Source organism: Pantherophis guttatus, chromosome 4 (assembly GCF_059756535.1).
Source record: "Pantherophis guttatus breed Tessera chromosome 4, ASM5975653v1, whole genome shotgun sequence".
NCBI lineage: Eukaryota > Metazoa > Chordata > Lepidosauria > Squamata > Colubridae > Pantherophis > Pantherophis guttatus.
This window is the reverse complement of record NC_142066.1, coordinates 67,832,429-67,858,687: the sequence shown is the minus strand read 5'-3', so window position 1 is coordinate 67,858,687 and position 26,259 is coordinate 67,832,429. Positions and strand designations below refer to the sequence as shown.

The window sequence follows — 26,259 nt, the reverse complement described above, 5'->3', positions numbered from 1 at the left end:
AATATTACTATTTTAAAAAAATAAATTGGGACAAGTACGCCAATTTATTTTAATCATTTCCCCCCTACCTGTTTGGTTTTTATTGCAGACGCAAAAATGTCCTGTCCTAAAGAATGGTCAGGGACATCAGATTTTGTCCATATATACTTTCTGCATATTGACTGTGTTGAGATATCATTGTCATAAAATTCAGGATTTAACTTCTTGTTTTTTCCATTTAATATGCCATCATCTTGAAAACCTGAAGATAAAAATGGATAATAAAAATATTCAAATATTTTTGAACTATTATATTAATCTATATAAGAAATGGGAAATCTCTTTAGAAAGTATTGATTACATATCAACTCAAAATCTTCCTAAATTATCAAAAAACTATAATCAAAAAACTATAATCCAATAACAATCTTAATAACAGAAGCAATTAAAAGAGCTAAGACAAGTAAAGCACTGGGACCTGATGGTTTATCAAGTGGAATCTATACAATTTTTGAACAGCAATTACTTTTTCTGATGAAGGACTTAATTAACTCAATTTTACAGGGAAAATCTGTACTGGATTTGTGGAAAGATGCCTACATATCTTTAAAACCCAAAAAAAAAAGGCAGAACTTAACTTCTGTGAAGAATTACAAGCCAATTTTTCTTTTTCATAACAATTATAAACTCTTTATTTTAACTGAAAACCTAAACAAAATTTTGCGAGACTACATCAAAATCAGTGTGATTTTCTATGCAGAAGACAACTAAAAGATAATATGAGGATAATGTTGGATATCTGGCAGTCAGCAGAGTTAGCCTGCAATACTGCATTCTAACCACCAAGATTTTGGAATTGATTACAAAGAATCTTTCCCATGAAAAATGCTTTGGTTTTCAAAAATAATAGGATTTTAAAAAATGGACACTAGATGGAATTAAAGCTAAATACCATTACATTTAAAGGATAAGAACATTTCAATTTGATTTTCAATTACAAAATGAAGCATAATATTTTAACATTGGATGTATTGTAGGATTTTATTAAAAAAATTAATTGGTTTATCAAAATAGAAAATAGAAAAAAGAAAGAAAGTAGTGGGAAAGTAGGAGAGGAAAAAGTGTAATGGAAAAGGAACAAGAAAAAGAAAAGCATTAAAAGATATTTTTGAACAATGGATTCAGAAGTTAATTTTAATAGCATCTGCCACTACAGATAAACTAAGTCTAAAATGTTATGGAAAAGGAGTATGTTGTACATAGCAAGACAGAGATTGAATTAAAAGTGGATTTCTATAAGAATGACATGGAAAAAGATACTAAATTGGACATATAAAAATTGGCTGATGTCTTAATAATTAAAATGGATGTATAATCAACCAACCAAGGGAGTTATTTGGACAGCTCTTCTATATTGGATTTACAAAAGGGCCTTATTTAGATTTTGAAGAATTTTGTGAGAAGAATTTTTTTTAAAAAGTAAGAAAATCAACAATGTTATTCAAACAGCTTAAACATTAGGATAGTTAGAAATAAGAGAAAGGAATATAAAGTTGGTTTATTGGATCAAAGTTAAAATAGGTATATTATCTCTCATAAGCCTTAACAGATTTATACTAATCCTTAGTAGGCTGATATTAGAACAGAAATGATGATGCTATATAGAACTGTATATAGATAAGAAATGGAATATGGCAAGAAGTGATCATTTCTTGTATATTAAGAAATGATAAATTACTAAATTGTTGATATTTGCAAAGAACTTCTTTATATATTTTTATTTACTATATATTTATATTTATTTCTTTTTTATTTCTGTTCTTCTCTTTCTGATATTCTACTCTTTTATTCTTCTATTTTTGAATTTTTATTGTAATTATAATATTTAATACAATTATTATAAAAGAACAAAAATAAATATTTTCAAAGGAAATGATTAAAATGTCAAATATTCAGTTAAACACTGATAAAGTGATATACATGGTAGAAACAATCCTGACTTAAATACTAATTTGATCTGCAGTATTAATGCCTGATAATTTAAGAATCAATAATTTTGAGTTGTGTATCATGTAAGATAAGAATAAGAATATTGATTCATTATGCTGCTGCTGAAACAAACTGTTTGGAATAAAGTATTAACAAGGAATTAAAAATAATTTCTTATTATTATTCTGCCAATAGTCTTTTTTTTAAAATTGTCCTGCACTTAATAGACCTGTATATAGTTCTAGTTATCATAGTTTGAAAAATTGTAGAATATTCAACCAAATTTATCAACAGCCTGTAATTCCTTGTAAATTATAATCTTGGAGTAATTTTAGTTTAGCAAAAAAAAAAAAAGGTGCATATAGGATAGCATTCACAATGCAGTTTATATAATTAAATGCAGAATGGAAAAATGATATTTTTTCAAATATGTTTATGAAAGATCTGAATGGGAGGATTTTTCACATATGGACTTTTTATTGTCCTCTGTCTGACCAACAATTATGCCAACAGAATATGACATTAGAGAAATAATTAGTTTGAACAGATTTTTATAATCTCACTTTATTTATTTATTTATTTATTTATTTTTATTTCTATACCGCCCTTCTCCTGCAGGACTCAGGGCGGTGCACAGCCAAAATAAAACATTGTATACAAAATTTAAAAAACAATTTTAAAACAATTAAATAATTTTGGCCCAAATAATTTAAAACAACCCAAATTAAAACCGAATCAATTAAAACTGAGAGGACGGGATCAAGCCAGCCCACTTAGTGGACTAGACTGGTTATTTGCTGTCTGTCAGGGTCTTTCTTAAGAAAGGGATGATATAGAAATGATCAGTGGTGGTATTCAAATTTTTTAACAACTGGTTCTGTGGGCATGGCTTGGTGATCATGTGACTGGGTGGGCGTGACTGGGTGGTCATGTGACTGGTGGGCGTCGGTGGTGGATTGCTACCAGTTCGCCCTCCATCAGGCGAACCAGTAGTGGTAGTGGTGGGAGGCTCCGCCCACTCGCCCGGACACTTCTGGGCATGCGCCAAAGTATTGCGCGCGCATCCACGACTGAACTGGTAGGGACGGATTTTGAAACCCATACCCCTGGTGGGTATGGCCAACTCGACATTACTCACGTCAAGGGGCACCTTGCCACGCCCCGCTTGCCTGGCCTCCCAAGCTCTTCTGGTCTTTATTAATTTGTCTACTACTACAGTGTCCAGTTGATTACCTAATGCCTGTCTGTCCTTCTGGATCTGGAATTCCCACAGATTCTTAGCTCTGTTCTCCACAATCTTCTGTGGAAACTCCTTGATGGCTGATTGGAGAATTCTGGGAGTTAAAGTCCATACATCTTTCAGCTGAGAGACACTGATCTATCCCTTGGGTTCTATCTAGTGTGGTAAATCCCTGCTTCTATGGATTTGGTGCTTAGTGCCTGTTCTTGGGCTGTTATGATCAGTGATCAGTGCTGCCTTTTACACACACACTACTTCAGGAATAATTATAAAAAATAATGATTTCTCATTCATTTCTTTACTGTAATAGAAACAAAATAAGCAGCCATGCATGTCACCTAAAGTTGGAACCCTATATTTGGATTCTGAACAGTGGTGGGATTCAAATAATTTAGCAACCAGCTCTCTCACCCACCCTGGCTGGGTGGGCATGGCCATGGTGGGGCGTGGCCAGGGGGTCAGGCAGCACTTGGCCTCCTGCCCCCCCCAGGAACCAAAATAGGCTGCGGGGAGATCGCCGCCCCCCTGACCCCATTTTGGGCCTAGGAGGCCTCCCTGAAGTCTCCTGGAACGAAAATGGGCCATGTGGGGACTCCTGGAAGGGAGTGGGAAGGGAGGGGGCAGAGCCAGCCAGCAATTTAGCTACCGGTTAACCGGCCTGAACCAGCTGAATCCCACCACTCATTCTGATGCACATTTATTGTTGTGAATGCTTTTGCAAAACAGTGTCTGGGAAGTCTTGCCACAGATAAATTTACAAAGCACCTACTTCAAATAACATTTCTTAATTGTGTATTCTTACTTTCCCTCTTGTACTGTACCACTGCATTTTGGATTCAAATGCAAAAAAAAAATATTTTGGAGTGCACAGAGAAAGGAATGCTGCATCTGTTTGCAATTCTTTAAGGCAGCTGCATTTTTTCCCTGGGATTATGCAGCTTCCTGGGATTATGCAGCTGCCTTTCTTCCCCAGAAAAGGCCATATTTTGTTTAAAGAAGTGCAGACAAATGCATCCCTGTCCACCATAGCAATGCACAGTCCTACGTTTATAATTTCTCTACTTTTTCAAGACAGGTGGATGCACTTCTAAACAAAACACTGGCTGCAGATAGCTCTCTTTTTCACATGGCAGAAAAGTTCAGAAATGGCTCAGTGAGTTTACAACTGACTGGCTGATTTTGGGCCAGTCATTCCTTTTCTCAGCCTAACCTACCTCACAGGACTGTGGTGGAGAAAATAGGAGGAGGGATATTTGGAATGTTTGCTACTATGAATTACTTATACAAATAATGATGGAATATAAATAAAGAAATAAATAATTTTTCTGGAGGATGGTGTTTTGCTTTGTGGCAAGTCAGCTTCCCATTTTTTAAAAAAGTTTAAACATATTTTGAAGAATATATAACCACAGGTGGAGTAGATAAATTGCCAAGCAACTAGTGAGGTATGTACAGGCATACATTGGCCTTCTGAGTGGTGCAAATGGGGACCCCAGGCCTCAGATAATTGGTAAAACATATAGATAAGTCATTAAATCACCATTCTCTGTCTTCTTTTTTAATACTCAAATCCACCCTTCTCAGAGGACCCTTTCTGCAAATTCAGACAGCCTATCAAAACAGTCAACACGAACAGTTTGTAGGAAAAGTCATCACATGAGCTTATGTAAATAATTGGAAAATAAGAACAAGGTAATTGTGTGGAAACAGAGTCCAATATTTTTATTTTCATTCTAAATTCTAAGGTACTGCTGGGGGTAATGCAAGAAGTGAATAGCAATTTCAGCTCCTCCAAATTTCCCACCCCCTACTTATTCCTTTGTTAATAGGAAGAGCCTTGATAGTACAGGGGTTTAGTGCACCCTGTAATTAACACAGCTGCCTGCAATTTCTGCTGGTTCGAATCTCTCCAAGGCTCAAGGTTGACTCAGCCTTCCATCCTTTCTAAGGTAGGTGAAATGAGGACCCAGTTTGTGGGGGCAATAAGCTGACTTTGTATAAAAACATACAAAAGAATGAAGGCTATTGCTTAATGCACTGTAAGCCGCCCTGAGTCTCCGGAAAAGGGCGGCATATAAATCAAATTTTAAAAAAAAAATAGAATTTGTTTCTACTAAATAATAAAAGAAATCTACTTATGTACTTATGCTACAAGTATGCAATTTAAAAATTTCTAGTTGTGGGAAATATGGGATATAATATTAGGATTAATTATGATCAAACTGGTTTCTGTATGCTTTTCCTTGTAGAAAAAACTTCTGTCCCACAAGGAATCCTTTCTTCTGACACTGGCCAGGTGGTTGGGCAGCCTCCTGGGCAGTGGGGAGAGTGTTCTCCCAGCCAGCACAGCCATGCAGCTTTCCGGCCAAGTAGGCAAGTGTCTTAAAGCCAGCACAGCCATATATCTTCTCAGCCAGGTAGGTGAGCGTTCTCTCGGCCAGGCAGGTGAGCGTCTTCCCAGCCAGCACAGCCATATGGCTTCTTGGCCAGGGGGGTGAGTGTCCTCCCAGACAGTGCAGCCATGCAGCTTCCCAGCCAGGCAGGCAAGCTTCTTCCCGGCCAGCACAGCCATACGGCTTCTTAGCCAGGGAGGCAAGTGTCCTCCCAACCAGGCGGGTGAGTGTCTTCCCAGCCAGTGTGGCCATGAGACTTCCTGGTGAGGGGAGCAAGTGTCCTCCCAGCCAGCACAGCCATGCGGCTTTCTGGTCAGGGGGGTGAACGTTCTCCTGACCAGTGGGGCCAGGTGGCTTCTCAGCCAGGCAGGTGAGCATCCTCCCAGCCAGTGCGGCTTCTCGGCCAGCTTGGCCATGTGGCTTCCTGGCCATGCGGGCAAGCGGTCTCCTAGCCAGGATGCTGGGAGCGAAGTGGTTTGGCAATGAAGCAATGGAGCACAGTACCTGAGGTGGTGTTGGTGCCCGGTGGGGTGGCCAAAGACGCTCCTGAGAACACACGAACCCCTGCTTGAGCTGCTTGGGAGTTCCAAAACTGCCGCAGCTGCCTCCAATTCCCAAGTGAGCCCCGCTATCCAGGGCCAATGGATCACCATCTACTGGGCCTCAACCAGCACCGGGAGCCCAGTCAAAACCATTGTTGGACATATCAGCCTCATCTGAAACAAATGGCTGGGAGGGGCAAGGGGCATAGCCCACCAAACTGCTCAAAAAGTTAGCTACAGTTCACTGTGAACCGGCTGAATCCCACCACTGGAAATTATGCCTAATAGGTTTAGCCCATCCCACTAGATGGATGCTCCAGCAGTTTCATTGGTGAAGCAGTTTCACCAGGTGGGTATCCAGAAGTGCATTCTTTATCATGAGGCCTGTTTTGAGATAGCCTCCTAATATATAGACAGTTCCATCCCTGTTGGTCTTTTCAAAAGTTGTGAACATTTGACTCTTCCCACAAATTTTGAGCAGGGATGAGTTCTAGTGTGGATGTAGTTTGATATCTATAATGAAACATTTGGAGGGTCTTGACACATCTTATTTTGGATTGGATAGTTAGTTTGTTCAATATCTATTATTTTGGATTGCATAGTTTAGTTTTTATTTCTGTTCACCAAAGTTCCATGAATAGATGGGTGTTTACAGGAAGGAAGGGGGGGTGGAAGTGAGGGAGAGGAAAGGAGAGGAGAGGAAGCTCATTTAAGCCAACAAAAGTTTTTCAGTACAGTTTCTTTACATCTGATGATTATTATACAAAAAGAGCATTGAATGACAGGGTTGGAAGGGACCTTGAAAGTCTTCTAGTCCAGCCCCCTGCTCAAGCTGCTCCAATTCCAGATAAATGGCTATCCAATCTCTTCTTGAAAATCTGTATTGAGTGTCAATAAAAATGTCCTAGAGCAGTGTTGGCAAACGTTTTTGGCAGCAAGTGCCAAAACGGGAGTGCACGTGAACCTTTTCAGCACAACGAAAAGCAGATGATTTTCTGGTTTCAGATGTGCACATGTGTGCCGGCCACCTGGTCTTCTGGTTTCTGACGTGTATGCGTACACGAAGATCAGCTGTCTCGTGCACATGCACCGGCTCCGCCTTGCCTTTTGGGGGTCCTTGCATCTCCCTGCCCGCCCCCTGGTCCCCGTCAGGGTAGCAGGACATCCCCACCAATGACCCAGTTCCACAGCCCTGGACAGAGAGAGAAAGTTGGACGGGGAATGCTGCCTCCCTTCGCTGGAAAGCCGGAGCCTCTTCCCAACCTCAGAGATAAGCAGTATCGGCGTTCCTGGAGCTAGGCTTGGCGCCTTCCTGCTTCCCAGCCCAGCACGCCTCTTACCACTAGGTGGTGTCTCCATGCTACCCTCTCCTCTGGCCCCCCTAGGGCAGCTCACCTCCCCGATGGTGGCTCCTCCTCTTTTTCTTCCTGGCTGCTCCAACATCCTGGCCAGACATGGTAGCATGAGAACCACTGCTGTCCCCTCTGCCCTCACAGGGGCAGGAACAATGGACGGGGCAGCCGGTCACCCAGCCAGCAAATGCTGCCCTGCTGCCCGTGCGCCCAAGCTGGCCAGGCACTCTGGACCATGGATGGTGCTATGGGCTGGTGGGCTGGGGCCGTGCAAGAAGCCCACTCGGGCAGAGGGGGAAGGAGGGAAGCCCTAGCTCACCCATTCTAGTGGGCAGCTCTGCTCCCTTTCCTTTTCTGGTCCACCAGCCAGCTGTCCTTCATGCACCTAGGAGCACCAGAAACTGAAAGAGCAGCCAATATGTGCATGCCGGGAAGAGTCTTAGATTAGTTGCATTATTTCACAATTTAATCATGGCACTGCAGAGATTAATTCTTTCAAATTTAAAAAGCTAATATTTGCCTGACAAATCATCTTTTCCCTCCTTTCTTGCCACCATTTCTTAAGAAGCATCTAGCAACAAAAATAAGAAGAATAAAAAGGAGGGGGGGATGCTAAGTAAGAGCTGTGATTGGTGCACCAGGTTCTGGCAATTCATTTTTCCAGGTTTAGAATTCAATTTGCCATAATTAGAATGTGTAATATAATGAAGCATACAAAGATAGTCTTTTAAGGCTAAACTTCTTTTCATATGAGAGGTGGAGAAAAATCAGTTAATTATAAAAAATGAACGACTATTCCTTCCACAGGTCTATGAAAAGAAGGCATTCACACACATTCCATTGCTCAAGATGGTATTTTCATAGTTAGTCATACTATTAACTATCAAATGGAGCTTTTTGTAGAAGAGAAGAGAAATCACATTGCATTAATATAGTATTTAAAACAACTCACCCTGCTGGGATGAGTTTTTGGTAGTGACCTCAGTTTTCACATGGAACCTAGAGCCCCTCCCAAGCCTTTCTTCATCTCTTTGAGGGCTGACAAAGCCATTCAGCTGATCTGAATCTGTGTTGACAGCATCAATGCGAGTAGGAATAGGCTCAAATGTTGGGTCCAAGTCCAAAATTAGTCTGTTTAGCTGTTCAATTGACTGATCAATATCCAAAGTTGGTGAAGATGGCAAAACTCCAGCAATGCTTCTTGTATTCTGTTTCAACTCATTATTATTTGCACTTTTTTCAGAGAGAAATCTTAATTTAGAAACCTCTGGTTTAGATGTTTCAACCACATTACTAGAAGATGGTATATTCCCAAGCCTCCTTTGGACCTCACTCCTACGGCTGGAACTTTGGAGAAGCATATTTGGAACTCTGGCTTGATTTTCCAGGTTTTCCACATTTGCAACTATGTTATGAATACCAAATCCAACTTCATTCTCTGGAGAACTGATATACTGATTAGCAATTACCATTTGCTGTTGGCGCACCCATGTCTGAGTTGAATAGCTACTGGCGCTATAGGATGGGTGGGTGGAAACTGGAGGATTCTTTGTCAGCTCCTGACAGCTTTTTGTATCAGTCCTTCCAAAGGGCCTTTCATACACAGAGTCAACATTAATTCCCAGATCTGCAGCCAGAGTGTTATGATGTTCCTCTCCAATATTACTTCCAAAGCCATCTGACAGGAGGGAATTCTGACAACTTTTATGGCAGCTCAAATTTCCAAGGTGGTTAGACTGCTGACCTTCAGAGGAAGACAATGTTCCAATACTATCCACACTGTGAAGATCATAAGTGGGCATCTCGTCATCTAGAATATCTGTCTCTCTTTCCTTGTGTTTGACATCTCCATTCACATGAATTTGGGCTGGCACTATATGACGAGTTCCACTATATTTGCTTTGGGCATCAGTCATATCCATGAGCAGAATGATCGAGTTGTCTAGGCCAAAGCCACTAAGCAATTGATCGAGTTCTTCCTTTTCCCGGGGACTCAAGATTTGTTTTACTCCGGGAGGATGTTCCTCAGTATTTTCTGTCCGTACAGAAGCTGTAGAATGTCCTGAATCACTGCTCACAGATAGGGTATGATCACTATGATCAGAGTTATTACTTGCGGCACCTTTGATTCTGCTTGGAATGCTGGTATCAGAGGAGCTTTTTTTCCTCACCTTAGCATAAAGGCTACCATCAACGGGACCATGGGAGTGCAGCACTGTAAAGGAGAAATGAGAATCAAAACATAATTACTATATGAAGAAAAGATATTACAGTAAAAATGGGGTTGGGGGAGAAAGATTTATATAGTAGTAGAAAGAGGGCATGTGATTGTTAATTCTGTCAACCTTAATACTACAATTGCTATAATTTATTTGTATTAATGCTTCCATTTTAAGCAAAATACAATTTCCATCTTTGACTAGTTCCACAAAATAGATTGTTGTGATGCAATAACAAAGCTGAACATTTATTGGCTCCATAATCATACAACTGTTAGTATTGCAGAATGAATAATGGCAGAGAATCACCAAGTCCTATTTGATTCAAAAGCTTTTGTGGGAAATGGAGTTGCAGAACCTGGGGGAAGAGTTAAATGAGGGACTAACCCAGAATCCTTAGTAGCCACAAGCAAAATAACTCCAATCTGCCATTGACCTTATCTAACCCCAAGTAGATGCTAACCATTAGTTGACAAAATTTTTGTGCAAAGCATGACTAGCAATAAATCAGTTTAATTGGACCTTCACCTGTGGATCTGATCTTTCATACCTGGTAACATGATTCCTTCCCCCCACTCCTGTTTCTGTTAATTTATTTTTTATCCATAAGCTAATTTAAATTAGATAAAACAGGAGAAAAAAATGTGAATGTGAAACTTTTGGAGCATCTACAACAGCCTAATAATCACTGCAGAAAATACCATTCTAGGATATTTCGGGAACAGGTAGTCCTCAACTTATATCCTTTCATTTCGACTTTTCGAAATTACAACATCACTGAAAAAAGTGAGTTCTCACCATTTTTCACACTTACAACTGTTGCAGCATCCCCATGGTCGTATGATCAAAATTTGGACCCTTGGCAACTGGCTCATAATTATGATGGTTGCAGTATCCACGGCTCATAGGATCACCTTTTGTGATCTTCTGACAAGCAAAGTCAAAAGGAAGCCAGATTCACTTTACAAATGTTTTACTAACTTAACAACTTTGGTAAGAAAGGTTGTAAAATGGGGCAAAATTCACTTAACAATTAACTGTCTTGCCTAGCAACACAATTGTAGTTGTAAATCACCTTACAATTTATTTGTATGGTGTTTTTATTTCTGCAGAACTATTGCTCATTTTTCTGAATTACCAATATGAAATGGCAGGCAGTAAACAAAGATAAGACTTGATCATGCCATGTCAGTATTTCAAATTTATTCTTAAACTAAGCCTTTCTAAGAATATCAGTTGTGATATCGTACTACAGTTAAAGAATATTAGCTTATTTCCCCTGTGATTGACAATAGACACAATGATGGAATTTTCATTGGAAGCAGTGCACAGAAGTATATCTCTCTTCTCCAGTGCAATGTAAACATCATTCTCAATGTATCAGAAGGAGCCATATTATCGATGATAAAATTATGGGCTTGTCCAGATAGTGCTGAATTTCAAAAAGACAAGATATAAATTAGTCCTATTGTATCTAAATAAGATAATTAGTAGTGGAAAAAACTACTGGCCTATTATGTCCTGACAACTTTGCATATAAATCTGCAAATCTTAGAATTTCAATCCTATATATTTAAGCCACATACATAGGAACCAATTCCAGACCTCCCTAGTCAACCAGTGTCAGCAGCTATGCTTCCTTATGACTCTTACTTACATTACATATTTAGGTTTTGTGCCTACCTGTCTATGGGTCCAAGTGGATTACTGGGGGGTAGGCTAACAATGAATTATTCTAACCAGTGGTGGGTTGCCCCCGGTTTAGACCGGTTCTATAGAACCAGTAGTAAAACCGGCGGGAGACTCCACCCACCCACCCCGACATCATCAAAACGCGAAGCAAGCGAGCGCACACGGCCCCGTTGCGAACCAGTAGTAAAGGTAAGTAGAACCCACCCCTGATTCTAACCAAAATTATTGTCTTCTTGTGAAAGAAATTCACAAACATCAGGGACATATAAAGACTAATTTCATATTCATCCTCCAAATATCTTGACACGCTATTCCAATCCTCAGGAATCAGTTACAAACAAATCAAATCTATTTCTGATAAGAGTAATCACAGCACTAAGGCCGTATTGGATTTCTTTTGCACCAAAGGAAGCAAATACATATTTGTGCCATAAAAGTTTCCAAAACTAAATATATTCCTCAAGTTTGATATGAGTACCAAGTATATGCTCCCAGATATGTTCATGCAGTGATTTAGATATCATGTGCATACAATGACTTATTGCCTTGAGAGGGCTATTCCAAGTTCTTTCCTGTATTTTAAGTGCAGCACTCATTTAGAATCTGGGAAGATTTTCCTGGAATTTAGATTTTGCATCAGGTCAATGTCAACTTTTAGTGACCACATAGATATGTTACCTCCATGGCAATCTGTCCATAATCTGATCTTTCAGGTCATGTAATGATGCATCCATTGCAATTGTGCCACTCTGATTTCACTTAGAACCTTCTCAGTTATAGCTGTTAACATACTACCTCTTCTATACTTGTATATTTGGCTTTTCTTGCCTAAGTGTAAAAAACCTTTTCTAATCATTGACTTGTATTTTGTGGGATAGGGTCCAGGGCTCCAGTCTGTCAATATCTTCTGGATCTTGAGTCTATATTCTAAAGTTTTGGCTTTTCCCCCCAGCTTGGTGGTCATCTGCAAATTTAATGAATTTCCCTTCTATCTCCTCATCTAAATCATTTATGAAAATGTTGAAGAATACTGGGCCTAACACAGAACCTTGCAGTATCTAACAGCATACTTCCCTCCATGTAGATGCAGTTCTATTGAGGACTACATATTGTGTGCAGTTGGTCAGCCAGTTATGAATCCATCTGGTGGTGATGCTATCTTACCAAGAACTAGGTTATGGTCTACTTTCTTAAATGCCTGAAGTTTATGTATACAATGTTCAGAGATTTCGCTGCTCCACTAATTTAGTCACATTGTCAAAGAATGCAATAAGATTTTTAAACCTATGTTGGCTTCCAGTAATAACTTTGCTTGTTTCGACTTTCTAGTTGTTCACAGATCCATTGCTTGATTATCTTTTCCAGGATCTTCTCAGGTATTGATGTCTGGCTGATTGGTATATAGTTTCCTGGATTCATTTTTTTTCCCTTTTTTGAAGATGGGAAAAATATCCACTGTTTTCCAGGGCTCTAGTAGTTCTTCAGTGCTCCAGGAGCTCTGAAAAATATGGTTCAGTAGTTCCAAGATCACATTTGATAGATCCTTCAGAACTCTGGGATGTAGTCAGAGGTGGGTTTCAGCAGGTTCTGACCAGTTCTGGAGAACCGGTAGTGGAAATTTTGAGTAGTTTGGAGAACCGGTAGTAAAAATTCTGACTGGCCCCACCCCCATCTATTCTCTGCCTCTTGACCCAGATCAAGCAGTGCTTATATGCTATGTCCTGGATAAAAGGAAATGAACTTCCAATGATCTTTTCTGCCATCCTCACCACTCTCTGCACTGACCTGTCTGAAGCAGTAATGCTTCCAAACCAGACAGTAATGCAATATGACAGGATGCTCTCAATCGTCCCACTGATGTCCCTGATTCACCAGTATCTCACTGTTGAGCGACTAAGCTAGCCTACTCGTTAGCTGCCTACCAGAGGGGGTTTCAGCAGGTTCTGACCAGTTCTGGAGAACCAGTAGCGGAAAATTTGAGTAGTTCGGAGAACCGGTAGTAAAAATTCTGACTGGCCCCGCTCCCATCTATTCTATGCCTTCTGAGTCCCAGCTGATCGGGAGGAAATGGGGATTTTGTAGTAACCTTCCCTTGGAGTGGGAAGGGAATGAAGATTTTACAGTATCCTTCTCCTGCCATGCCCACCAAGCTATGCCATGCCCACCAAGCCATAGTAAAAGAAATTGAAACCCACCACTAGCTGTAATCCATCTTTTTCAGTGATCTGAACTCATCTAGAGTAGATAGGTGCTGTCTTATCATTTTCTTGCCTATTTTGACTTGTACTCCTAATATGTCATTTATGATAGTGCTTTGGTAGATTTAACTGTTTTTTTTTTCCTTTTATGTAAAGACAGATGCAAGGAATGAATTAAGCAGTTCTGCTCTTCCCTGCTACCTGTCATCTCCTTGCAATCTTCCCCATTAATTGATTGTTTCCTTGATTTTTCTTTCTTGTTTTTTTATATGTTGAAAGAAACTTTTTAAAATTATTTTTGACATTTGTTGCAAATGACTTAATTTGTTTTGAGCCTTAGCTTTCCTGACTTCATCTTTGTAGATTTGGGCTATATGCTGGTATTCTGCCTTAGGTATGTGTCCCTCCTTGCATTTTTTACTAGTCCTTTTTGTCTTTCAGAGAGCTGTTATAATGATTTATGTGATATAGTTCTCCATAAAAAACCATACGAATTAGGGGTGTATACAAGTGTGTGTGTATGTGCACTATTCAATATTATTTTTCCAGTGCACTGCAAAACTTTCCTCCTACCTACTTAATATTTTCCTTTCTGCATATTGGAAGTGTCATGCCTTTGGGAATCAGACTCAACTGAAACACAGACTGCTTCAGGCATTTACTCCCCCCTCCCCCTTCCATTCCTCCTGAGGTCTCTGTACTCCCACTGAAGTGTGCAGCTCATGAGTAAACAGTAAGATACTAAACTGACCATCAAGGCTTAAGAAAAGATTGGCAGAACTCAGTAAGGAGGCAATTTAAAGCTGTTAGAGACAGTATTCCCTGGCTTGAGAATCTGACTTCATGGTGTATGATTCTTTTCTGCAAACCAGTTCTTTACAACCGTGGCATGTTAATTGACTAAGACCTCATTTCTCCATTGATATGGCATCATAAATTTTTAGCTTGGACAGCTTGACCTGGAATTTCTCTTTGTCCAGTTAAGTTCTTATCTGCAAGAATTTGCTGTTTTGCCTTTTTCTTTGCTAACTGCAGCTGCCTTACTCTCAGAAACAAGTCTTTCCTTTAATGCTGCCTGTGCCTTAAGAAGGGTGTCTGGCTCCTGAAAGTGTGCTAAGAAAATCAGGATGCAAAAGGAAGGAAGGTATAGTAAACTGCCCAAAGTTGCTATATTAGTGAGATGGATGGCAAAGAAAGAAAGAAAGAAAGAAAGAAAGAAAGAAAGAAAGAAAGAAAGAAAGGAAGGAAGGAAGGAAGGAAGGAAGGAAGGAAGGAAGGAAGGAAGGAAGGAAGGAAGGAAGGAAGGAAGGAAAGGAAGGAAGGAAGGAAGGAAGGAAGGAAGGAAGGAAGGAAGGAAGGAACAAAGCAACTATTTTTTAAGAGAAAACCTGTTCCTATGAGCTGGAGGAACCTGAGCAAATTTTCCTGAGAAGTCTAATGTACTGGCAAAACAAATGAATGAATAATCATCTTTACCTTAGTCGAATCCAACATAGCAGATTTCATTGCTGATTTGCTCATGGCTTCAAGTGTGAGCTTTCAATTTTACAATCTAATGATATTATTCAAACATAATATTTTTGTTCCTGATCAAAGAATTTTGCCTTCTGAATTTGTTTACTACAGCAAACATAGTTTTTCATGTATATATTAAACAGAGCAGTGAAACATTTTCCATTATAGCAAAAATAAAATATCAACTTCCCAACGGACTACCCCAACGATGCCCTTGAAGTGATGTCCCGGTGTCTGGAGGCCGTGCGGATCTGGATGGGAAGGAACAGGCTCAGGCTCAACCCGTCCAAGACCGAGTGGCTGTGCTTTCCGACGTCCCGATATAATCAGTTGACGCTATCGCTGACTATCGGGGGCGAAACGCTGGCCCCCACGGAGAGGGCTCGCAACTTGGGCATCCTCCTGGATTCACTGTTGTCTTTAGAAGAGCACTTGACGGCCGTGACCGGGAGGATTTTCCATCAGGTTCGCCTGATCTGCCAGTTGCGTCCCTTTCTGGATCGGGACTCCTTAAACATGGTCACTCATGCCCTCGTCACTTCCCGCCTGGACTACTGCAATGCTCTCTACATGGGGCTCCCCTTGGGGAGCACCCAGAGGCTCCAACTGGTGCAGAGTGCGGCCACGCAGGTGGTTATGGGAGCGACGTGGCGCTCCCATGTAACACCTCTCCTGCGCGACCTGCACTGGCTCCCAGTGGTCTTCCGGGTACGCTTCAAGGTTTTGGTTACCACCTTTGGAGCACTCCATGGCTTAGGGCCTGGTTATTTACAGGACCGCCTGCTGCCGCAAACAGCCTCCCACCAGCCAGTACGCTCTCACAGAGAGGGACTCCTCCGGGTGCCGTTGGCCAAACAATGTTGGCTGGCGGCCCCCAGGGGGAGAGCCTTCTTTGTGGGGGCACCTACTATCTGGAACGAGCTCCCCCCGGAGATATGGAGGATCCCGGATCTACGCACCTTCCACCGCACTCTTAAAACCTTTTTATTTCACCAGGCTGGTCTGGCCTAATCTTTCCCATTCTTTTTTAATGTAAATTTTAATGTAAATTTAAATTTGCTCTTAACCTGGGGTTTTAAATTTGTCTTGGGCTAAATTGATTTAATTCGATTTTACTTTCGTTCTTAATTTTTGTATTTTACGTGTTTTATTCTGTGCCTGTTCACCGCCCTGAGTCCTTCGGGAGTAGGGCGGTATACAAATTAAATAAAATGAAAAAAATGAAATGAAACAATGTAGTAATTATTTTCTTTCAAAGAAACATTGTATTTTAGTTTAATTTCATGCCATTTAAGTTAGATAGCTGGAGAAAAGAACAATTAACTGTTTTCCTGGTGTCCTTATGAGAGGAATACTTGATCCACATAGCAGCAAACATGGACCTCAAAAAAGAATCAGAGCACAGAGATATATTGAGAAATTAGCTTGAGGGTCAAAAACAAACAAACAAACCAAACCATTTTTAAAAACAAGCCAAAAGAGGACAAAAAGAAGGGCAGAGTGGAAGAAAGAAGTTCCACAATACAGGACATGAAATGAGAGGGGAAAACACAATAAAAACCACCGAGACCATACCTGGTACTTTAAAAAAAAATTTTAAAAAAAAAATTAGTACTTTTGCAAAATAAAATATTTCATCAGGTACTTTGGACAACAGATTAGCTGTCAAAGAAACTATGTCCTTTTGACATTTATTTTATGCTCTTGTTCAGAGAGGCAAAGGGCAGCATGAATATGGCTTATTTCATTTTACATAATCTTGTGAGGCAGGTTAAATGGAATGTCTTTAACTGAATCCATGCCAGAATATTTTTTGTAGTACATACAAAACCAAAATAAGGAATTGCGAAGAGCTGTTTAGGCAAGTTCCTGCTTGTGTTAATGCAGTAATCATGTTCACAGATCCCCTTCTGTGTAGTAAGCAAATATACACCAGGCCTTCATGCTCCTGGCAGCAGCAACTTTGGCAAACAGACCATACAAGTAATAGAAATCTGAACATGCAACGCAATGTCTAAAGGTATACACTACCCATGCAAGCAAGCAAAAGTGTCTCACCAAAATTGCACTTACAGGTTTCCATTATAAAATGAGCAACAATTGATTTTGTTTTCTTAGTAAAGCAGAATGCAGGACAGGTATTTTGGATTCATTCTAAAGTGGTTTATGAAAGCTAGAGGGATAATATACTCCATTCTATTACGTTCCATTCTCTGATGTCCAAGGAGCTTTTGAGCTCTTTGCATAAATACCAACCAGGCATTTGTTCCTGTTCTTTCTGAAACAGTTCATTTAATACAAACAACCTATGTTATTTAACAATCCAACAGACAAATGCGACTTGTACCTTAAAATATTTAGAACAGGAAATAGTCCTGTGGTATATTAAATAATACTGCATCACTGTTATCATGTATTATTGTATAATGCCATATACTATCAAATGCCACATATGTAAAACCACAGCAGTGGTGAAATCTAAAATTTGTTACTACCAGTTATGTGGGTGTGGCTTGGTGGGGAGAGGTAATGTGACTGGGTGGGCATGGGCATTTTTAAAAAAACTTTTAAAACCATTTTTTCTACAACCTCTTCAGCGGAGAGGTTGTAAAAAAATGCTTTCAAAAGGCTCTGATGATCCCAGCTGAGTTGCCTGATCAGCTCAGGCAGCTCAGCTGGGATCATCAGAGCTTGGATTGTCAGAGGCATTTAAAAAATAACTTTTTTTCTTTTAAATGACTCTGACGATCCAAGCTGAGTTGCCTGATCAGCAGAGGGTTTTTAAAAAACCCTCTGACGATCAGGCAACTCAGCTTGGATCGTCAGAGCCATTTAAAAGAAAAAAAGCCTCTGATGATTGCGCAGCTCAGCCGGGCATGGGGGGTGGCAGGGATTTTTGCTACCGGTTCTCCGAACCACCCGCCTCCATCGCTACCAGATCGGGTGATCCGGTCTGAACCAGGAGCATTTCACCCCTGAACCACAGGAATATACACTGAAATAATCCCTTCTCTGGGATTAACCACAGAAAATTTGGCATTCATGCAAAATGGGTTCAACCTCAATATTATCTTTCTTTTCTCCAATGGCCTCACTTTCATTGGAACCATACCCCTTTTCTTTTCTGATTCTTCCTCTTCTGCTTTTGTGTCAGCATCACCCACTCATCAAAAAAGACTGGAATGAGAAATCCATGCCAGTGGCAAAATTCAGCCGGTTTTATCCGGTTCAGGTGAACCAGTAGTGGCAGCTGCAGAAGGCTCGGCCCACACATGTGGATGTCATAACGTCACTTTTTTGTGACAGTTTAAGCCTCTGTGCATGTGCAGACGATGGGGCATGCGAGCAATACAAGCGCATGCATGACGCGCGCACATTTGCGAACCTGTAGGGAAGGTAAGTGGATTTCACCCCGATCCATGCCATAATTTATTTTTATTTTATGTATTCATTTTTCACCTTTTTGAAATGCCTATCTTCCTCATGGAAAGATCCGTGCCACATCCTACTGCTATTCTGTTGGATCATTCAAAATGCTAATTTGAAACTGGACATTTTGGGAGAGACCCAAAGTAACTAACTAAAGGGTTGTTTCATTTCAAATATTATTTCAGTGTCACTGCCAAGATGACAGAAATGCTACCAGTATCATTGGTAGTCCAAGGTCTTTAATTGCTGCTCTAATAGCAGAAAAAAGAAAAAAAGAAGCTGATGGGAAAAGAAGATGGCAATAGCCAGCTTGTGCAAGAAGAATGAGTAGTTTTCTTGACAGATTTTGCCAACTATGGACAGAAATGCCTAACATAAAAACCAAAATTATCAGCCAGAACAGATACCTTAGTTATCTAGCCCTAGTGTGAATGTTGTCTTAATGGGCCTTGCATACATATAATTGATGGCTTGCACATTAATAATGCAGTAGTATGAAAACTGGCTCTGCCTTGTGCAGCTTTGCCCAAACAAATTGAACAGGGACATGCTATTGAGAGTTAGAAGATGCCATAAATATGCAGGAACTATTACTTAGGCAAAAGTACTAAATATATATATATATCCATTTTAAGTAGTCAAACAAGCAGATCAGGCAGATGCATCTCTAAATGACAAGAGGAAGAGGTACAGCACAATCAGGCCTATAAAATACTATTATAGCCAATCTCAATAAGAGTAGGTTTTAGCTTTCTGTGGAGTTGATTTTATGGTCTGGGTCATCTATTGTAGTTGAGATGACATGTATAGGGGATTTTGTATCTTTAGGCACCTATCACAGCAATGTGACTGGATGATGGTTTTTTTCTGGCTGGTGACTACTTGTATATTGCTATTCTAACTGTGTCAATGAAAGGAATCAGTAATGAATTCTGTGTTAGTAATATTAGTAACATTTATGACTGGATAGTAAAAGAAAAACTGCAGATACAAAATTTATTAGCACCTTTGATAATTTATTTAACATAAGTTATGGTGGTGGTACATTAGCCAGGAGGCTACAGTATTAGTACAGAGTAGTTTTTTGCCTGCCTATTAAGATTGCTAGTCCATTTGGTTCATGCTCATGCACTATCCAGAAGTACACCACAGAGAACAAATTGGTCCGCACTTAGAATGGCTCATGGCATTCTGCAGCATCATTCGCAGCATTCTTTCCTCCACTGATGTCACTTTCCCTCACTTTCGGGCAGATCCAGCACCGGTTGGGTTTGTACTTCTGCATGAACCACCATTATTTTTCCCACCAAAGTGGTACTTATTTATGTACTTGCTTTCGAACTATTTGGTTGGCAAAAGCTGAGGCAAGTGATGGAAGCTTACCCCATCACACTGTGCTAGAATTCAAACACCAGAGCATGTTTGCTTCTCCATGAGATCTTTTTCAGCATCTTTAAGACACTGAACCATCATACCTCTACCTTTGATAAAAGTAAGTTTAAGAAATATTATGTATGATACACAGCCTTTGGGTTAACAAGTATTTCTATTGCTGGAAAAACTCCTGCTCAGTATAGCTATCAAAAAAAAAAAAAAGCTGGCCACCAACTGTATGAAGCTCAGCAAATTCAATGGGTTTCTGGAAACGAACTATGAAGACAATATATCTTTATTCAAAAAAGAGATAAGGTTAAGAAATAAAATAGGAGACTACTTAAAAGATTGTCCCTTCAAAAATCACTTTTCACTTATTACATGACCTACAAAATTACCTAATGAAACAAGTCCCAGGTTTACTTTTTCTAGCAGCTATTCATATCTTCTTTATCAAGATCATTACTTCTATTATTCATGGACCTTACACAAACTTGTTTATTGATTTAGGGGCCATAACATGGCAGAGTTTGAACACCACAAGCCCCTTCTGTATTAGAAGAATACAAATATTTTGCTGCAGAAGATTAAGTGCTGACCCCATGAAAAATGTTACAATTCGGCCACAGATTAAAAGTTATGAAACGAATTTGTGCAAGTATTGTATATTGGTAATACAAGCTTTTTGGCAAAGTAAAATAAGAAAATGATATTACTAAAGCAATTTATTTGTGAACATCTTTGAAATAAATTGTGAAAATACTGTTATAGTAAATACAACTGTAAAGTACAGTACAATTTTCCCAACAAAATTGTTGTTTGTAAAAATGGTAGAATTACCCAGCTGTTTTCCTCCAACAAACACTATCCAAACTCCAAATACTAAACTCTAAAAAGTGGTATTGAAAAACAAACCCTTTTCTCCCTATCAGAAAAGAGGAACTTTGGCACTATCCCTGAAAGGTGAAAGTTTCATATACATTTTATATCCTCAGCCCATATAAATCTGAAGACAAATCTCATTAACAAAGACAGCCTCCTCCTTAACCCCCACAATACATACTATCTCAACTTCATCAAGAGGCAGGATTTTTTTTAAGCTTTACACATTTGAATATAGTCTCAAGAGCTCCTGTGTAAACCCTACCTGTCTCAGTTCCACAGCTATCTTCTTTCCAGTTTTAAGTATTTTAGAAAGTACACCCAGAAGGCCATCCAAAAAGTAAGCAAGTGCACTATAGGGTTAGCAAAGGCAGTTTTCCAAAGAGGAAGAGGAAATATTTATCAAATATAATTCAAAGAATCTCTGACATTTATCAAACATCACAGACATGCAAACTGACAGTCCTGTAAAGAAAATAATATCCTACCTTTAAAAAATTATTGCAGTCCTGTCCTGTAACTTTGAAAGGCAGTAAAATGGAGATTTATTTGAAACTAACTTAATATTCTTAAAAAAATACAAAAGCGGCAAAAATAAGCATTGAAAAATTGTTTAATTTCTGCTGAAGCAGCTGCTAAAGGTAACCTCTCTTTCTGGAACAGCGTAAAACTTTGGATTCAGTTAGAAATGTAAACATAAGGGAGGAGTCAGAGGGTACAATGAAGTTCAATGAAATTTGAACCTTCATAAAACCAAGTAAAACGTGAAGCAGCCTAAAGAAAAATCTAACAAGCTACAAATTGAAGTTCTTGTCGATAACCTTTTTTCTCCCCTTCCACCATTCACTCTGAAGTTTAACTCACCTGATAAACCATGAGCTCAGTCTTGATTCTCGCCTAAGCAAATGACAGATGCAGCTTTGTAAAACATTTTCCCTAAAACTATTTAGCAAATATTTGTCTGGGATTCCTAGACTGCATATGGGTAAATATAAAAGGAAAAAAAGAGTAATATTGCCAGAGGTGTATATCACAGGCCACCCAACCAAGCAGAAGAAATATATGACTTTTTGCTAATCAGCAACAAATCTTTGAGAGGCTACCACAAAGAAGAGGAAGTCCTCCTATTTCACTTTTTTTTAAAAAAATTATTTATTTCTTTACAAACAAAATATATAACAACATATAGATCATGGTGAGAACCTTACACAATACATTTATCTTCAGTCCAAATATACAAATAAGAAATAAAAGCTACGCTAACCTTATCCTCTTTTTATTCTATTATTTAGCCAAGTATACCATTGGTCCCAACATTGAAAATATGCGGATTCTTTTTGATCTCTCAAAGTTCTTGTTAGCCTATCGGCTTCTGCATATTCAATAATTTTCCCTAAGATCAAGTCTTCTGACGGTAGGTCTTTCCCCTTCCAACTTTGGGCGAGACATATTCTTGCTGCAGTTGTAATATATACAATTAAACATCATTTACTCGTGCTTATCTTGTCTGGCCTAATATTTAATAGGTAATATTCCAGTTTCAGTTGCAATTTATATCCAGTGATTTCTAGCAGCCACCTCTGAATAAGTTTCCAGAATTCAATTACCCTGGGACAAGTCCACCATACATGAAAATAGGTACCCACCTCCCCACACTTCCAACAGTTTGGGGAGAGTCCAGGAAACATTTTGGATAATCGAGCAGAGGGGAGGTGCCACCTGTACAGCATCTTACATAAATTTTCCTTATAAGTGGTTGCCATTAAAATTTCAGTTGTTTGGTCCAAATTTCTTCCCATTTCGTCAACTCAATTGAGTGACCAATATTTCTCCCCAAGGCAATCATTGAGTCTTTAACAATCTTGTCTCCTATCCAATAACTTATTAAGAGTTTATAGATCTTGGCTAACATTTTTTCCTCCTTCCTAATATGATCTTATCCATCTCCTGCGGGTCATATATATATACCTCCTTGCTCTTTATCCTTTTTATATTTAGAGTTGATCTGAGTATAAGACCACCAGTCCAATTCTAGTTCAGTTCTTGTTTTTAGGTGACCTTGGCTATCCAGCAACTCCCAGTAAAATAGATGTTTTTCTTTGTTATAAAGCGGAATATGTGTTGTGGCTTCTAACAGGACCAAGCAGGAGGGGGTCAAAGAGTAGAATTTATCCTTAATTTCCCTCCATGTTTCAATTAAGATATTTCTTAAATAATGACCTGCGAAACTCGTGTATTTCTTTACCTTGTCTTGCCACAAAAAATAATGCCAACCCTGTTGCAGCCCTGAACCTTCCAGAACCAACAGCCGTCTCCTTCTCAGCAGAATCCAGTCCCTTACCCAAACTAAATTTGCAGCCTGATAGTAATACTCCCACTTAGGCAAGCCAAATCCCCCTCTGTCCTTCACCTCTTGGAGCATTTTAAGTTTAATTCTGGGTTTTTTATTCTGCCAAATAAATTTTAGAACAACTTGGTTTAACTTTTTGAAGAATTTGTTGTCTAATTTGGCTGGGGCTGTATAAAATAAATATGTCCATTTTGGGAAAATATAGGATTTTATAGCCGCAATCCTGCCTAACAGAGAAATCTGTAGCTTCTTCCCTTTCTCTAAATCCTGTTCTGTTCGTTGAAGAAGTTTCAAATAATTATCTTCCTTGATTGTTGAGCATTTAGCAGATAATATAATACCTAAGTACCTTAATTTATTAACAATTTGGAATCCCAGGTTCAATTCTAATTCCTTCCCCTGCTTTGTTGTCAAATTTTTAATCAAGACCTTAGTTTTTTCTTTATTTACTTTTAGGCCCGCCACAGTTCCATATTTTTCTAGTTCACAAATCAAATTCGGGCCTGATATAAAAGGGTCTTCCAATACAAATACAAGGTCATCAGCGTATACTTGTAATTTATACTGTTGATTCTTAATATGCAGTCCTTTAATTCCCGAATTTCACCTGATTTCCCTCAATAACGGTTCCAATGTTAATATAAATAAAAGCTGAGAAAGCGGGCACCCCTTTCTGATTCCTTTCTCGATACAAATTTTTTCCGACACTTCTCCATTAATCAGGATTTTGGCTGACTGTTTCAAATAGATTGTACGAATTGCCTGAATAAACTTCTCCCCAAATTGCATATGTTGTAACAGACCAAATAGAAAACGCCAGCTCACTCAATCAAAAGCTTTTTGCACATTCACGAAGACCAAAGCCAACTGTTTATCAATGTGGGTTTCATAATGTTCTACAATGTTCATAATTATTCTCACATTATGTCTGATTTGCCTGCGAGGTAGAAAACCATTTTGGTCTTCGTGGATAAATTGGCTTAAAAAACCTTTTAATCTATCTGCCAATACCGCCGCAAATAATTTGTAATCTGCATTAAGAAGTGAGATCGGTCTGTAGTTCTGGATCAGGGACAAGTCGTTACCCTTCTTTGGCAGAAGGGTAATTATTGCTTCTGTCCATGAATCCAGAGTCAGTCCTTCCCTAATTACCCCATTAAATAATTCTACCATGTGGGGGCCTAAAACTTCCCAAAGTGCCTTATAGTATTCTGTTGGGAGGCCATACGTACCGGGAGTTTTCCCTGTTTTTTGTCTTCCCAAGACCCTTTCGATTTCCCCTTCTGTTATCTCCCTATCCAGGATTTCTCTAGACAAATCCGAGATTTTTGGTAGGTCAGATTCTTCTAGATATTTCCTTATTTCCTCCTCGGGTTTCCAGTGACATCACCGTGTGGTTTCCAGTGACGTCACCGTGTTAGCAAGACGGGCATGGAGATCGCTCCTGCCTTGTTCTGGCAAACTTTCTAGCCTGGGCAGTTTTTACACCACCGGCGGCCCTGGAGAGGCAGCCGTAAGCGGAGAGGAGCAATAGCGCCTGAGGAGTGGCGATCCAGCGCGCGAAGGCGAAGCTCTCCTGTCACAGGCTGGAAAGATGGCACCAGCCATGGCAGCCCCAAAACGATGACTGTCACGCATTGGAAGGGAAACCTAATCACAGGTGGGCAAGGAGCCCCTTTCTAATTTAAATTAACTTACTCCGAAACGGATCTTTGATCCTTTTGACCCCACCCCCCCATCTTGAATGCATGTGGTAGAAAAAAAGATAATTTGAGTGCCAATTTCCTCATTGGAGCTAAGATGGAGAAAGCGGCTGTTTTTTTGCTACGCTATGAACTCTTTGGCCACTGCTGAGTTGAGCTGATCAAAAGAAATACTACGGAAAAAGAATAGTATTTGATTGTTTGAAAGTTTCTGGGTGGATCCCCCCCTACCCTCCTTTCGTCGATGGATGGTGATTATTTGCAACTTCTATGTGGATTAGGAACTGTGATTTGAAGGGACAGATTTATCCCTCCCCAGGACTCTTCTCTTCCTGTTTTCTGCTGAATCATTATTGACTGTATGGAACAGTATTTTGTCTCCCTTCAGTGGTGAATTTTAAAACTACAATGTATATTGAGTCCCCAGAAGAGGAGTAATCTGAATTTGCTTTAATATTTGACCGAATGAACTATCCTCATTGATTATTATTATTGTCTAAATCTGATTTGAAGGTTTCGGAATATAATCTATTTTTGGAATTGGTTAATTTAAAGTTGTTTCTCGATTAGGTCATTAAGTAATTATATAATTACCATAATTAAATCCGAAAGTGATTGGCTGTAACCCTGTAAGCAAGATGTTGAATACAACAATTGTGACAACTACAAAAGAGGGGGAGAAAGTTTTGACACTACCAATGATTGCTACCCTGGTTACACCTACATCTTCATCTTCTAAATCTTTGGATGACCTAGCTGCTGCAGGGAAACCTCCCACATTATCAAGTCTTCAGGGCATGTTGTAGGCAATGTATGAGGTGATGACAAAGAATCAGGAAGTTATCTCCAAGAATTTAGAAGACCTGACATTACACCTCAAGGGGGAGTTGGGAGCTGTTAGAAACAATATTAAAACATTGAATGAGAGATTAGAGGGTGTTCATGGGGGGTTGATACAACAGGAAAGCAAAATACAAGATGTAGAGAAGAGAGTGGGGCAGTGTGAGGAGAGATTGGAGGGGAATGAGAGGGAGCAGTTTTCGGTGAATAGGGCCCTTGAAGAAGAGATTATTTTCCTGGAAATGGAAAAGTCAGCTTTCTACTGAAGGATACAGAACATTGTGGAAGACCGGGGAGAGCCTCTAAGAGAGATAGTAGCAGATATTCTGGCTGGGATTCTGGATACAGATAAAGAAAATATTTTGAGAGACATAGATGACGTTTTTCGTGTACACACGAGTTATGCTAGGAGGCAGAGACTCCCGACAGAGGTTCATGTTAGGCTCTCCAAGAAGGCCCTTATGGAAGAAGTGATTTTGAAGTCAAGAGACAAAGCGATAACATTCAAAGATAGACAGCTAATAATTTTGAAACAAATCCCTAGACGGGTACGGGAACTGCG

General features: G+C 39.5%; 1 protein-coding gene across 8 annotated transcripts in view; it reads right to left on the bottom strand.

Moving 5' to 3' along the window:
- TNS3 (tensin 3) overlaps window positions 1-26,259 on the bottom strand; it is a 203,857-nt gene that overhangs the window by 66,683 nt on the left and 110,915 nt on the right. For all 8 annotated transcript variants that reach the window (XM_087892371.1, XM_087892365.1, XM_034416437.3 and 5 more), the window contains 2 exons: window positions 8,448-9,710; window positions 69-241 (listed from right to left, as the gene is read on the bottom strand). In XM_087892371.1, coding sequence (XP_087748497.1) covers window positions 69-241; window positions 8,448-9,710 — 1,436 coding nt within the window. The remainder of the gene's footprint in view (window positions 1-68; window positions 242-8,447; window positions 9,711-26,259) is intronic.